Source organism: Solea senegalensis, unplaced genomic scaffold (genome assembly GCF_019176455.1).
Source record: "Solea senegalensis isolate Sse05_10M unplaced genomic scaffold, IFAPA_SoseM_1 scf7180000014017, whole genome shotgun sequence".
In the NCBI taxonomy this organism is placed as follows: domain Eukaryota; kingdom Metazoa; phylum Chordata; class Actinopteri; order Pleuronectiformes; family Soleidae; genus Solea; species Solea senegalensis.
In genome coordinates this window covers 61,771-75,736 of record NW_025320940.1, presented here as the reverse complement: position 1 = coordinate 75,736, position 13,966 = coordinate 61,771, and the positions used below count along the sequence as shown (strand labels likewise).

The 13,966-nt window shown below is 41.7% G+C and overlaps 2 protein-coding genes across 6 annotated transcripts in view; one reads left to right on the top strand and one right to left on the bottom strand.

Moving 5' to 3' along the window:
• Positions 1–516: 516 nt before the first annotated feature.
• LOC122760738 (multiple epidermal growth factor-like domains protein 6) lies at positions 517–3,799 on the top strand. Its single transcript, XM_044015903.1, has 6 exons — positions 517–776; positions 893–1,021; positions 1,658–1,786; positions 1,923–2,051; positions 2,439–2,567; positions 2,933–3,799. Exons 2-6 carry the CDS (start codon positions 976–978, stop codon positions 2,995–2,997), a joined length of 498 nt encoding a protein of 165 aa, XP_043871838.1. The 5' UTR covers positions 517–776; positions 893–975; the 3' UTR covers positions 2,998–3,799.
• The window catches only part of kcnab2a (potassium voltage-gated channel subfamily A regulatory beta subunit 2a), a 57,290-nt gene continuing 47,106 nt past the window's right edge, over positions 3,783–13,966 (bottom strand). For all 5 annotated transcript variants that reach the window (XM_044015899.1, XM_044015900.1, XM_044015897.1 and 2 more), the window contains 4 exons: positions 13,721–13,815; positions 12,449–12,569; positions 9,559–9,647; positions 3,783–7,450 (listed from right to left, as the gene is read on the bottom strand). In XM_044015899.1, coding sequence (XP_043871834.1) covers positions 7,361–7,450; positions 9,559–9,647; positions 12,449–12,569; positions 13,721–13,815 — 395 coding nt within the window. In that variant the 3' untranslated portion in view covers positions 3,783–7,360. The remainder of the gene's footprint in view (positions 7,451–9,558; positions 9,648–12,448; positions 12,570–13,720; positions 13,816–13,966) is intronic.

The window sequence follows — 13,966 nt, the reverse complement described above, 5'->3', positions numbered from 1 at the left end:
AAAATTTGACAAATAAGTCATAGGTTAGTAAGTCGTCCAAAATTTGACAAAAAAGTCATAGGTTAGTATGTCGTCCAGATTTGGACAAAAAAGTCAGAGGTTTTTTTTGTGATTATTTTTCTGGATCTTAGCAGAGTGTGTCACAACAGCTCAACGTCACACACGCAATACACATTAATTATAAAATCTGAAAATGTCAAAAAAAAAGTACAAAACTTAAACTGTGATTGTATAATAATAAATGTTACAATCACGTTTCTACGTTAAAGTATGACGACACTGTGATGCTACAAAGTGGGCTTGGTTTTTCTCCTTCTTTTGACCGTTTCCCATTCATGTGTATGTGGAAATGATTTGCAGTTTTCCACGATTTTTGTTGTCATGGTTACTTGAAACGTGTAGAAAAGTCACAGCACACCATTCCCGATCAAGCTGCATGTTTTGGTATAACATGTGGGGGGTTTCTCAAAACAAGTGGAGTTACGCGGGAAATGTTTGGCGGAAGAGGAAACAGAATAAATGTGTAGAGTAACAATAGATGCTTGTGCTGCAAGGCATTCTAGTGAGAACCCTAGTTCTCACTCTTTCTAATGGGTTCTAATGGTTTTTTTCTAATGGTATTCTACTGGATTTTTCAGCAGGGTCAGGCTGCCCTCCAGGCTGGTTTGGGGCAGACTGTGGTCAACGTTGTCACTGCAAAAATGGAGGGCTGTGTGATTCAGTAAGTGGCAACTGCACCTGTGGTCTGGGCTGGACGGGCGCTCACTGCGACAGAGGTAACAGCACAGCAGTCCAACCTGTCTTGTGGCATTTCCTTGGGGCTCATCACTGCAGAATATGATCCTGAATTTGACGTCCTGTTTTTCTTTTTTTTTATTCGTCTGCGCCTCAGAATGCCCCGCGGGCAGATTCGGTGTCAACTGCCAGCTGAGATGTAACTGTCAAAATAACGGCACTTGTGACAGAGTGGGGGGAATGTGCCGGTGCGGCCCAGGCTTCTACGGACATCTGTGTGAACACGGTGCGAACTGAAATCACTCAATCAAACAAGAGTGTTACAGATCAGACCGTAACATTAACATTGATCCTCTTTGGTTCATTTTCAAGTGTCAGTTACAGGCAGAGATTGAAAGACAACGAGAGAGGAGAGAAAATATGAAGTACTGGGTAGTAAATTTCCAGAAGATGGCAGTGACGCAACATCATGGATCTTTAACCACATAGAAGAAAACAATATACTCTATTATGTTAAATTATATCATGTTTTTCTGCCTCCTTGGGTAAACATTGCTCTGCCATTGTTGACCATCAGTAAAAACAGTATTTCAATTTAGTTCAATTCAGTTTCCTTAATTTCGGATGTGTATAACTGTCATTTTATGACTTTAATATAGTGACATTTTGACAAACTACTACTACGTTTAATCCTACAAACGCAGTCTTAACGCAGTGTTCAGCTTCACCTTGATATTATGAACTCACACAGATAAAAGGTGGCAGAACAAACATTCAAAGGGAAGAAAATAAGAAATGTGATGAAAACAAAAATAGAAAAAAAGCTCAGACCGGTCCAGAAGCGAGTCTACACTGATCCCTTGAGACACTGCGATACCTTTCAAAGTGAAAATATTTGAACTTTAAACCTTGTTGTCTTCAGCGTGTCCTCCTGGTCTCCATGGTCCACTGTGTCAGCTGCAGTGTGAGTGTATGCACGGAGCGTCCTGTCACCCTGTGACCGGCCACTGTCTCTGTCCTCCAGGATATTTCGGAGCTCACTGTCACAGAGGTCGGTCACATTACTGCTGATTTTCCCCTCTTTACCGTCATAGAAGCAGACACAGACAGACAGACAGACGGACACGTCTGTGTCTAAATGACCCATATTTTTTATTTAACTTTTGGTGTCTCGGGCTGTTCCTCAGGGTGTGAACGGGGAACCTTCGGTCAGGGATGTGCGAAGGCGTGTGACTGTGAGGATGACTCTCCGTGTGACCCCGTGACGGGACGATGCCTCTGCTCCTCAGGGAAGACTGGAGCCAGATGTGACATCGGTAATCACTCAGTCACTTTGAGAACTTAAATACAAGTTTTTTTATTTGTACTACTAGTAGAACCATTTTGAAGTTATTCATCAACATCAAAACAGAAGAGAGAAAAAAATAAGATTAATCAGACAGAATTATGTTGACAACCTTTTAATTGTCTTTATAACAATAATATATATAAGGCTTTGTATATGTCGTATAGTGATTAGTGTTAGTGAAATATTCTGGTTTTATAGTAAAATGAATGGCTAAAGCAGTTCAATTTGACAGACTTTTAGTAAAATGTTGTTTTGTGTTATAAAACATGTTATACTATATAAGGCAGGTGTGCCTAATAAACTGGCAACTGTAGAAAGACTCATCCACTTCTGCTGTTTTGTGTTTTGTTCTCAGACTGTGGAAGGAATCGTTTCGGGCCAGACTGCGCCGAGACGTGCGAGTGTCAGAACGGAGCGCAGTGCGACCGACGCAGCGGCCGCTGCAGCTGCGTGCACAGCTGGATCGGCCTCTCCTGTCAGGAAGGTACAGTAATGACTAACACTGGACACAAACACAAAAACACGTCCCTGCTTTGTGAAGAGTCTCCTCACTTCATCATATGATCCTCACGGATGTCAGGTGACACGCTCTGCTGACTCTGGAGTCAGCACACGAGTGGCGTCGCCGCTGACTCTGTGAAATAAAAGTGAATAAGAGGCCGAAGTGCTGACGGCGTCCAGTTACTGTCTGTCTGCGTTTGGAGGCAGAACTGCCGTCGCTGCACTTTCTCTTTGGTGGCGTCTTTTTTTTTCTCCTTCCTGATCGAACATGACTGTGTGTGTGTGTGTGTGTGTGTGTCTGGAGAGAGGTGGACTCAGCTCTTTGTGTGTGTGTGTGTGTGTCTTCAGGTGGACCTCCACGTCTCACCTCTGGGAGCAGCAGAGGAGACTCTCGGCACAACAACTCGTTATAGCAGCTCCGTCCTCCTCCTCTTCCTCCTCCTCCTCCTCCTCCTCCTCCTCCTCCGTCCAGCTCAAAGACTCCAGTGAGTGAAAGCTCAAGTTGTATTTGGAGAAGTTTCATGGAAATAGACTCTCTGATGAGAACTGCAGCTCCATGTTTTTTTTGGACCTGAGCTGGACATTTTTTTTTTCTTGTGTACCAAAGTGTCCTTGTAACGTGGACCTGTGCTGTCACTGCTTTTTCTCAGTGTTGGCAGAAAAAAAAACAAAAAAAGAAACACATTAAAGCAGCTTTTGTCTTCAGGATGAGAGTCACGTCATCAGAGTGCAGCATCAGGATTTGTTTTTACTGCTCTTTTGGGATTTTTGTTCAATGTTTTTGTCCCTGAAATACCTTTTTATGGCTACCGTGACTGTACATATATAAAATAACCTCTAATTTTGTAAGAAAGTGAATGATATTGCTGGATTTGACACTGAAGAATCCATGTTATAGAACTTGTCATTACAATGAAGTAGTTTTTTTTTCCGTCTTTACAAAATGAAGTACTATCCCTCAGTCTTATGGTGCTTTAACATCAGGTGTTAATATCACAGTAAAGCACTTTTCTTTGGGTTCATACAGCTAGCATTCATTCTATCTAAATATTTTGGTATGATTTTGTGTATAAGTTGCTTCATATTTATATTTAACAGTTGAATATACTCGTTCCAGCTCTGTCAAATCTGGACTACAACATCCCAAAAATGAGTACGTTTTTAACACATAAAGAGACAATAAAGAGACGCACAAACGTTTGCTTATCATTCTTATTTTATCATTATTTCATTTTTCTTTGAAGATCGAAGCTGTACATCCTGTCTAACCTTCAGATACAAGCACAGTGCAGATAGCAACGCCTGCCAAAGGAAATCAAATTAAAAAAACAAACAAAAGAGAGAGAGAGAAAGAAAAGGCAAAGGTGATCACAACCAGAAATATGTATATATATATATGTATATACATATATATATACACACACATATATATATATATACACATACATACAAAGGTCAAACTATGTACAGGAGATAACCAGGCGCTCACAACGTTTTCCCTCATAATGCACACACAACACAAAGGAATTGCTTCTTTTCGTCTTGTCTTTAAAGTCAATACGATACAGATAGGAAAAATGCAGCGTGATGAAGAAAAATAAAAACTTCTATTTTTATTGACCTCTACTGCATTAAAGGCGAAAAGATAAAAAATATATTCTCTGTATAACCCAGAACCTTCTGTAAAATAAGCTCTGTCCACCGCGTGGGCCTGGTTTCATTTCTTCAACGATAAGAGCACGTATGATGAAACGAGGACCACTTTAAAGCATGACTTTGTCCCTAACTAACCAACGCTCCTGACGTAAAACATGGAGAGTCATTTCTAATGTGTGCGTTAACCTTTAAAAACAGCACAAAGGGTTTTTTTTTTTTTTTGCAGGACGGGTAAGCACAGTGTGGAATAACACTTGTGGTTTAACAAAAACAATGCACAGCGATATTATTTAAAGGAGAAGCTGGGATATATTTTTGGGGGGTAAAATCTGCATATTCATGTTTACTTTGCCCAGAGTTAGAAGTGTTTTCTGTATAAACTACAGCCAACAGTCAACGGACACAACAGAAAATGATAAAACCACACTATGAAATATGCATTCTAACCTTTGTTAATGAATAATGTGACTTGACTCGCCTGATTTATTTTTAATACCGCTGTAATTTAATGTTTACAAGTGTTCAGCGTCTCATCGCAAACACAGAAACATTTAATATCCTTTCAAGAATCGTTTTCTCCATCACATTTTTGAATAACCCAATGAAAAACAGCTCTCTGGTTATAAGCAACTATTGATTTAGCATTTAAAAAAACCTCTTTGATGAAACTTGTTTGTACTGTACATGCATTTATGTCACTAAATATTCAATACTCTTTTAATAACACTTTTCATCTCATAAATGGTGACAGATGATACTGATTTTTCACTTTTTCAAAGATCATTTTGTTGGCTGTAGCTTCAGACGCGACAGAAGTTTCTCTAACTCTAGGAAAACCCAACCCGACCCAAAAAAAGAGTCAAACGTGGCCTTGAAATCTCAAACTTCCTCTACTCTTCCCTGCAGATGGAAATATTAAGACACAGGAACTCCACAAACTAACAAGCTAAATGCTCTTTTGCTTAATCCACTCAGACGCACAAGACACAGATACAGGGATCAACTAAACACAACAGGCTAAAACAGCAAGGGACTAGTTTAGTTGTTCTCCCTCCCCAACACAAACACACACACACACACATTCACACAAAAGACGCTCACATTGATTATTTCCTCTACGCCCGCTAAGAAGCACCCGCATCTCATTTATATAATTTTCCTTAACTGTACTTAAGTGTTTTTTTTTTTTTCCAGCTGTTAGTAAAGATTTGTTATCTACACGCGTTAGTTAGTAAGTAAGTAAGTAAGTAAGTAAGTGGGGGGAGGAGCAGTATCACCTCGCTTGTCCTGCAGGTATTGTACACCAAAGGTGAAGAGAGTCCATGCTTCGAGGTTGTATCACATGCTATCCACTTGTGCTTTAATCACAGTAAGAGAGCACCCAGAGGAGAACGAGTGATAATAGGGCGGCATCAAATTCTGCTTGAACACACGTCTGGAGTTTTGTGTGTCGCTTAAAACAAACCTTAAGTTTCCTAAAAGCATTCAGCTGTGTGTACTATTGCATTCTGTATAAGAAGGACATGTTGTTAACTAGTTTAAACAGCATGGTCAAGTAAAGATATACATGGAGTAAAGTCCAGACCATAGATGGATGACAAACTTGGACAGCACATGCGTCAAGATGATGAGTTTCTATAACCTTGCAGGAAGTAAAAGTGTGTCATCGAAGAGAGAGAGAGAGAGAGAAACAAAGAAGATCTTTGGCTGAAGCCACACTTAAATATGTCACTGGTCCTCTCCCCCAGTGTCCTCGCGTGAAAGAAAGACAGACAAGTTACTACACCCTCCTGAACATGTGCACGCCGACGACACACGACTGAAAAACCACCTGCTCCTTTCCCTGAGCTGCTGCCGCGCTCTGATTAACCGGAAACGCCACCTCGTCCTCGCCCGCAACGCGCCCGCCTCCGCCGGCCAAAGGGACAGCGGTCGAGCCACAGCACAGTCTGACGCAACTGTAAATAAGGCAAGAATGACTTGAACAAAAAAAGGAGAGAGGTGGAGCCAGCACGGATATGATGATCACTTCCTGTACAGTAACTCCTCAGCCTGAGCAACAGAATGGAGGCTGGGGAGAACACAGTGGGGAGGGGAGGGGGGAGGGGCCGCATTTGATTTATGATGGCTGCAGCTCCCTCTGTAAGGGGGGGGGGATAAATCGCTTATCTCTTCAGTGGCATTTGCCCCCCCCCCTGCACTTCTGACTCGTTATCATGGACAGTTCACCGGTCAGGACGAGGAGGAGGAGGAGCCAGGGCGCAGTCGTTTCAACCCCCTCGTCCTCTCAGCCCTGTCCAAAGCAGGACAACAGGAGTGTCAGAGGTCAGGGTGAGGAGAGGGTGAGGAGAGGGGAGCGGTCGGGAGGAGATGCAATTCTAAAAGTGCAATGGCTGTGAGAAGAAACTACGTTAATACCCAGCGCTCTCCTCTCCTTTCAACAACCCTCCTGCACCTACACTGACAATACTAAAGTGCTGATTGTTAAAGCCCACATTCAAGGCTCTTACACTGATAATGTCAACAACACAGTTTTTTTTCTTTTTCCTTTGAGAGAAACCTTGAGAGACACGGCTGGAATCACAACGTCCAAGGAACGAATGGTACATGTGCAACAGAGTAGTTCTTGTATATTCATACAGTGTGAACATCGTCTTCCTTTTAGTTGCATTCATTTTTGGAAGGAGAAAAACAAAAAAAAAGCAAAAAACAAACAAACATAAAAAGGAAATAAAAACAGAATTCTGGCTGCCAAGCAAGCGTGTGCTTATTATTTTTTTTTTTAACTTTTTTAAAAAGGTATTTTTCTCTATGGTTTTAAAATACGTTCAGCTGAGTTGAATGTGTAACTGATTTAAGTATGAGCGCAAATCCCTCTTCCACTTTTGTCTTTCTTTGTCAATCCCTTCATTTCCTTGTGGAGGTGACTGCATTTTTCTTTTTCTTAACTTTATCCCTGTAACTCTAAGCGAGTTGCCCTGCGTGGCCTTGGTGTGGCCAGACTCATGCGCCAGGGTCTCGCTTAGTAAAAGCTCAAGCAAACAGAGGATCAGGCAAAGGTGGGGTGCGCTGCGGCTGCAGCTTGGGTAGCGGCCCTGCCGGGCGAGGCCGCACCGCGTGTTAGGAGCGGTAGTCCTTTTTACTGTACGGCTTGTTCCCCAGGATGCTGTCCACCTCGTGTGTGATGGAGGACGACAGCTTTGGAAGAACCTGTGATGGAAGACAAAAAAAAGTCACTGTTGCACATGTCCTGTCCGTGTTTAACCGTCTTTAAGACAAAATCCTCAACAGCGTTACATCTCAGCCTCTAGGTCGCAGGTGTCAAACTCAAGGCGTGCGGGCCACATCCGGTCCACTATGCAACTGTATTCGGCCCATAAAATAATGCTAACTGATTAGTACCACACTTCTCAAGTTACCTGGCCAGGAAAATAAATAAACAAATTAAATGAGGATGTTGAAAACACAGAGCCGGAACCAGAGGGGGGGTTATTAGGGGGCTCAGCCACTTGTATTTGGCTCCCTCTCTTTAAGCTTTATACATCTATTAAAAAAATTTACAGCAAATTATTAGCTAAGGTACATGTGATTTCATGTCTGCATGTGCTGTGCTACTGAAATACAGCAGAGGAAATCAGGCATGACGGATGGGAATGGACAAAGGAAAATCAGAACAAAGTAGTACTGAAGGCTGACTTGAATTAAATGTTAGGCTGTCGCTAACATTCTTTACCTCCAGTGAATAGTCACCCTGGTCTGCAGTTCAACTTCAGTCAGCCTGTATGAAAGCGACAACTACTTCAATTTATCTTTGTTCCTTTTCATCACTGTCGCTGACTTCTCCTTGCTCCAGCAAATCAACTGTTTATGCTCAGAGTCGAGATAAAACACGTTCATTCAATCCGCGTTTCCAGGTTTTGTCTTTCTCTGTTGCAACAGCGCTTTTAGTCGTAGCGGCTCGTGGATAAAAGGGTGAATGTGTCGGTCCATTAGAACCCATCTAGGAGAGAAAACGAAGTACGGTTTCGGAGCAACAACCTTGGTATGAAGGCACCCTCAGTTGAAAGAAGTGAACCTGAATAGTGAGAATAAAAGGAGCCAAATTTGAATGGAGTGCTTCACATTCAGATAGAAAGAATTTCATTTCAGGTCCTACTGACACAGGATTCTTCCCATAAATATGTTCTATTCAACTTTTAACCTTTAATAATGGTCTGAAATAGACTTGTAATACATTTTATGATTATTTAATTGAATGCAAATTATTACCGTGTTGGAAAAGTTAAAAAAAAAGTAATTTAGTCTCTAATTTTTCCACAGCAAGAACACACATAGGAAAAACATTAAATAATAATACTAATGTGGTCCGAGTCTATTTCGGGGTCTGAGACATAAAATTCCCAGTAAAATGAGAAGTACAAAGCCCTGGGGAAATGTGAGCGTAGCATTTCAAAGCCCAAACATCAAATGGGCTAAACACACACACACACACACACACACAGTAGCAGAAAAGAAGTGCAGTGATGATCTTTACTGCAGGCCAGACATAATGTGAGGAGAAGAGGAGAAGAGGTAAACCCCTCCCCCCCACCGGTCTGAAAACCCCATTAAAAGGAGTGCATCTTATCAGGAGGAGGAAGAAGAGCCCGTCAGTTGCTTCCAATCCCCCTGGCAACTGATACTCGGCTGACCTTATTAACTCGGTACAGTAAAGCACCCAAGTGTGCAGCGGTAAAAACTGCCCAAGAGGCTCAGCTGTACCGAGAGGAGGAGGAGGAGGAGGAGGAGGAGGAGGCTGCTACGGACTGTAAAATCACATAAGAGCTGATGAAACGGGTCAGGTAACATTTTCTCAAACTAAGAGACTGAATGTCTCTTAATCCTGTGCCTTGTCCATTTATCTGAACCTTTATCTCGGGCAAACACAGAACAGATGAACAATTCTTTGTCTGCTTGATTTAAAAATGTTTAATGTTTTAAATTGTTTTTATTTCTGGAATTGATTTTGTTTTAATTTCCAATGTATTTACTTGCAGGATGCCATTCATTTTAGTTTTCAAACTTGTACTTACTTATTTTCTCTTCTTCTCTCCTTTTATTCCTGCTGTTTTTTTGTTCATCCATTTGAATTTTTAGCCTCTAATCACTGATTATTGAGATCTATGAGTAGACCTCCTCAGCTCCTCGTTCCCTGTTTCTTTCCTGCATTTTTTATATTTTAATTTGATGTGTGATGGGGTCCTTTGGATGATATGTGTTGTATAAATAACGTCGTATTGATGGAAACACACACACACACACACACACAGTAGTCTCACCTGTATCGCTCCTATGTTCTCCATCAGCTGGTCAGTGCTGGACGCCCCTAAAAGGACAGAGCTCACCCCCTCGTTCCGTAGGCACCACGCTGCAGGGAACCAGTAAACAGCAATGACATGTCCACCATGGCTATGGACACACTATCACACACACTAATAACACAGCAGTCCTAATTCAAACACACAGCACTACATCTGCACACGACCGCAAGCACACAACACTTTGGTTCACAATGAGCGGCGTTTGCCTTTGAAACTGGAAAGTCTTCAACACTGAAACTCTCCAGGTGTGGAGGGAAACATTCAGGTCCTTTAGCAAAGGTATTATCAGCAAAATGTACTTTTAGAGATGCTGATTCAACCCGTTAATGCAGAGCGTATAGAAGACGTCACGTTTGCATTACCAGATAACGGTTTCTGAAAACTGAGAAGTTGCACATCAAAGTCAGTACGTGGTTATTGCGGTAATTTCACTTGCACGGTTGCAGGAAGCCGTCGAATCAGCGTCTTTGTCTCCACAGAGAAGAGAGAATACATTATTTTAACATGCAGCAAATTGTATTCAATTGTAAAAAGTTATTCTGGAAAAATGGGCAAAAGCACTTAACTCACAAGACGTTTTCTGTCCCTTTTATGGTTAAAATAAGCAACAAAAAAAAGTCCAGATGGACATTGTGAGGCGTAGGTATTAAAGGGTTAACACAGACGCAACTAATTAATTTTGATTCATCTGAAGAGTATTTTCTCCAAGTACTTGATTAGTCAATCAACCAATATTTATTTGGTTACAATGTAACAGAAGCTTAAGGTAAACAATGTTTTACGGCTTTACTAGTTATTATTCAATAGTTGTGTTTTATCACATTTTAAGACATAAATTGTCAGTCCTAATTTTAATTACTTACAGCTCACCATAATTTCATAAAATTATAATTTTTATGTGTTGGATCTTGGACCTTAAAATGTGATCATTCGTCTACTTGTTAGAAATGGGATTTATTTGGGGGGATCGTAAAGAAACACACACGTTTAAGCAGCATTCAAAGTGAGGACACTTGTAGACATAAAGCATTCCCTAGCTTTAACCATCACAGTTAAATGCCTAACCTTAATCCTAAAACAAAGTCTTAACCCTCAAAAAGCACCGTCATTGACAAGTTCTTTTGGTCCTCACAAAGATACCCATACACGAACCCTCTCACACAAACTTTGTGTGGTGTTGTTGTCGTATCATTACAGTTAGAATTTTAAGATGTATTACGCTTAAAACAACTGTCTGCTCCTGCTAGGGAGGATGATACACATGACGACAGATTACAGCATACGGGGGACCGAGATTAATGATGTAAAAATAAGTGAGATTATGGCTCTGCACAAATCTTCCACCAAAAAACATCAGAATAAAAATAAAAAACCAAAAACAATTGAACGAGACTGATGTTAGAAAACTCTTCCCTGAGGCCACAGACATACTCACACATCATCTACTGACTCTATTCTCTTGAGTTCAACCACAGTCTGACTCCAGAACCTGTTCCAGCAGCACTCACTCGCCGACCGTGACGAGCCAAAGGCAGAAAGGTCAGATTGTTTTCATTACCTTCCACCAAGGAGACTATATTTTTACCTGTTTATTTATGTGTCGGCAGGATTAGCACCAAATGTGATGGGAGGACGGTGCGTGGTTACATTTACTGGATTAACTTTTTTTGCTGTCGATGTTTTGTGGCATTTAATTCAATTTCACAGGAAAAGATGTGCAACTAATGATGTAAAAATCCAACAGAGACAAACAATTTCCCTTCCCTTTTTCAAATGTATGACAGGGGAGATGTATGCGGTTGTCTGACCTGCACACAGCCTCGTTCACTACTCCAGCACCACAAGGTACTGCAGATATAAATCTTGTGTTGCCTTCAGGAGCCCTGGAAGGATTTATGGTAATTGGGAGAGAGGAGGCCATCCACTAATGGACCGTGAAACCTAATCTATGACATTGCATTACAGCGAGAGTGAAAAATCTGCTGTGATCTGCGTTGATGGGAACCGGAGTCCCAGATTTACACGTCCCTCACGTCGGATGCTTTAAGAGCCCTCGCAGGGAGTGCGCGTCTTTGGGGCTTTGCACGTTCTCACTTTATTCCTCAGCGCTGAATCAATATCTGTCACTCAGTGGATTTACGTCTGGGACGCTGGTTTTTATGTTGAAACTGGGAAATGTCAAATACCCGTTAACGGCGAGGGGGAAAACCCCAGACCAGCATAAACAAACATTCACGCTTTAAACAATTGCATTACATTTTAAGATCCTTATTAGGTCATAATATATTCAAGGCGCTACGTGAGAGGACACACTGTTCATTCTATCGCTGGTAACACTTTACATTACAATAATATTTTGTGATGGGAAAATAATATCACGGTGATAGCATCTCATTCCTGTCGTAAACACCAATAATAAAAAGAGCAGGTTGAGTGAATTATATTGTTTTTACCAAGCCTAAAAAGAAAGAGCATAAGAAATAAGATGCCATTACTTTTGTATTACTTCTCATGATCACCATACTTTTACCATGTTGTTACTGTACTGTAAAGTGTTACCTTATTTATGTTACTGGTTGTCCTGTAAGAGTTTAAGTCGTTGCTTGTCCTTTATTTTCTGACCCCTTCCTTTTTTTTTTGTTTCCTTCTCACTTTTGTCCATTTCATTTCTAAACAAAAAAACCTTTGTTGACAACAACACTCACAGGACAACACAACACAGCAACTGTCAAGCCACACAACAGCAGCAGCAGCAGCAGCGGCGAGCGGCGCTGACCTCGGTCCGTCCGAGGCAGAGGGACGGACAGACAGACAGAAAGAGAGAGAGCGGCAGAGTGTATCAGCATACCGATGGCGAGTTGGGGCAGAGTGCAGCCCAGCCGCTCTGCGATTGCCTGCAGCTCTTTCAACTTCGCCTGCTGACGCCGGCCCTCCTCGCTCAAGATCTTGTCCTTCAACCACTGGTAACCCTGTGGAAAACACAGCACACCTGCTCAAAAACACAGCCCTGCTCACACGGCTGCACCGCAGCGCCTGTGTCACCAGGGCCTGTTTTTAAACACGTGACTCTGTCTCCTGCTGTCTACACCTCAGAGAGGGGGAACAAAAAAAACCCCACTGTGCTCAATAAATACGAAAAAAAAAGAAGAAGAAGTTGGAGTTCATGATACTGACAAAGTTACAAACATCAGAGAAAAGTTAATCATAATTGTTCTTGGTTGAAATGATATAGTATCTGAATAAAACAATTATTTTTAACACCACTTATTATTATCATCAAGGATCAGAAAAGATACTTATACTGTACGATAATGCCATTTGTAACACAATACGACTACAAAGAGCCAAAACACCACAAACATCTACAGGCAACATGGAACTAAACAAGATGCAGCTCATTCCACACATAACTATCAAAGCTATGACACGACACCAAAGTGTAGAGCTGAATTCATGAGCCAGGACAAGTCTCACTGACAGACACAGAGTCCACACACACACACACACAACATGCTACTGCACTAAGTCAACGCTTAGCTTAGCACCGAGAGGTGAGTTATTTTTATGCTTATAGTCCTAACGAGGAATGACAGAGTCTTGTTTGTTTTGGATAAAATTAGACAAAAGTGTGTGGCGTGTGATTGCTGATCAAACCACATCCATTTACTGAGTTCAGTTTGTAATTTAAAAGGAAATATTCCACTGACTTTTTCATTACTTGCTTCGATAAATAAGGAAATTCATCTAATTATTCCGTTTCAGTGTTGTGCTGTGAAGAGTCAAAATAAAAACAATGCCTTCATTGTGCAAACACGGGGCACTGTCACTGTTCTGTGTGAGCGCACCGTTGTGCACATGCACTGTTTGTGCTCATGCGCGTTAAGGTGACACCAGAAGGGCAAACAGTGTCTAACAGCACTGATAGTGAAGAGGTAAACAGTGCATGGTTTCAACATGGCACTGAAACAACACAGATACGTGGGAGCGTGCACAGTGCTACAGAACCTGAAAGACACAAACACACGATGAACACAACAACCAGCAAACATCACAATGGTGACAGAAGCACAGATCATTAAAGTGAGAGGAAAAACCACAAAGAGAGAGACAGTCTGTCTACCTTCAGAGAGGCCCGAGAGTAGGGAGGCACCCTGCCGTCGTATTTCCCTGAGATGATCCCACAGGCCAGTGGTGACCATGTCATGGCCCCCACACCTGAGAACACAAACACATGATCACCAATGTATGGATGCACGACACTGGACTTTTTGCTGATGTCCGATATATCAGGAGTGCTTGGGCCGACAACCGATATATACATCATTTAATCTCTTCTACAGTGAAATCAATAGAACATCACAGCAGA

What these genes read in the sequence shown, in the direction of transcription:
- LOC122760738 (XM_044015903.1), top strand. Translation starts at nt 976, where the DNA reads ATGTGCCGGTGCGGCCCAGGCTTCTACGGACATCTGTGTGAACACG. An exon ending in CGGACATCTGTGTGAACACG is followed by an intron (nt 1,022 to 1,657) that starts GTGCGAACTGAA and finishes TGTTGTCTTCAG; the next exon opens with CGTGTCCTCCTGGTCTCCAT. An exon ending in TGGAGCCAGATGTGACATCG is followed by an intron (nt 2,052 to 2,438) that starts GTAATCACTCAG and finishes TTTTGTTCTCAG; the next exon opens with ACTGTGGAAGGAATCGTTTC.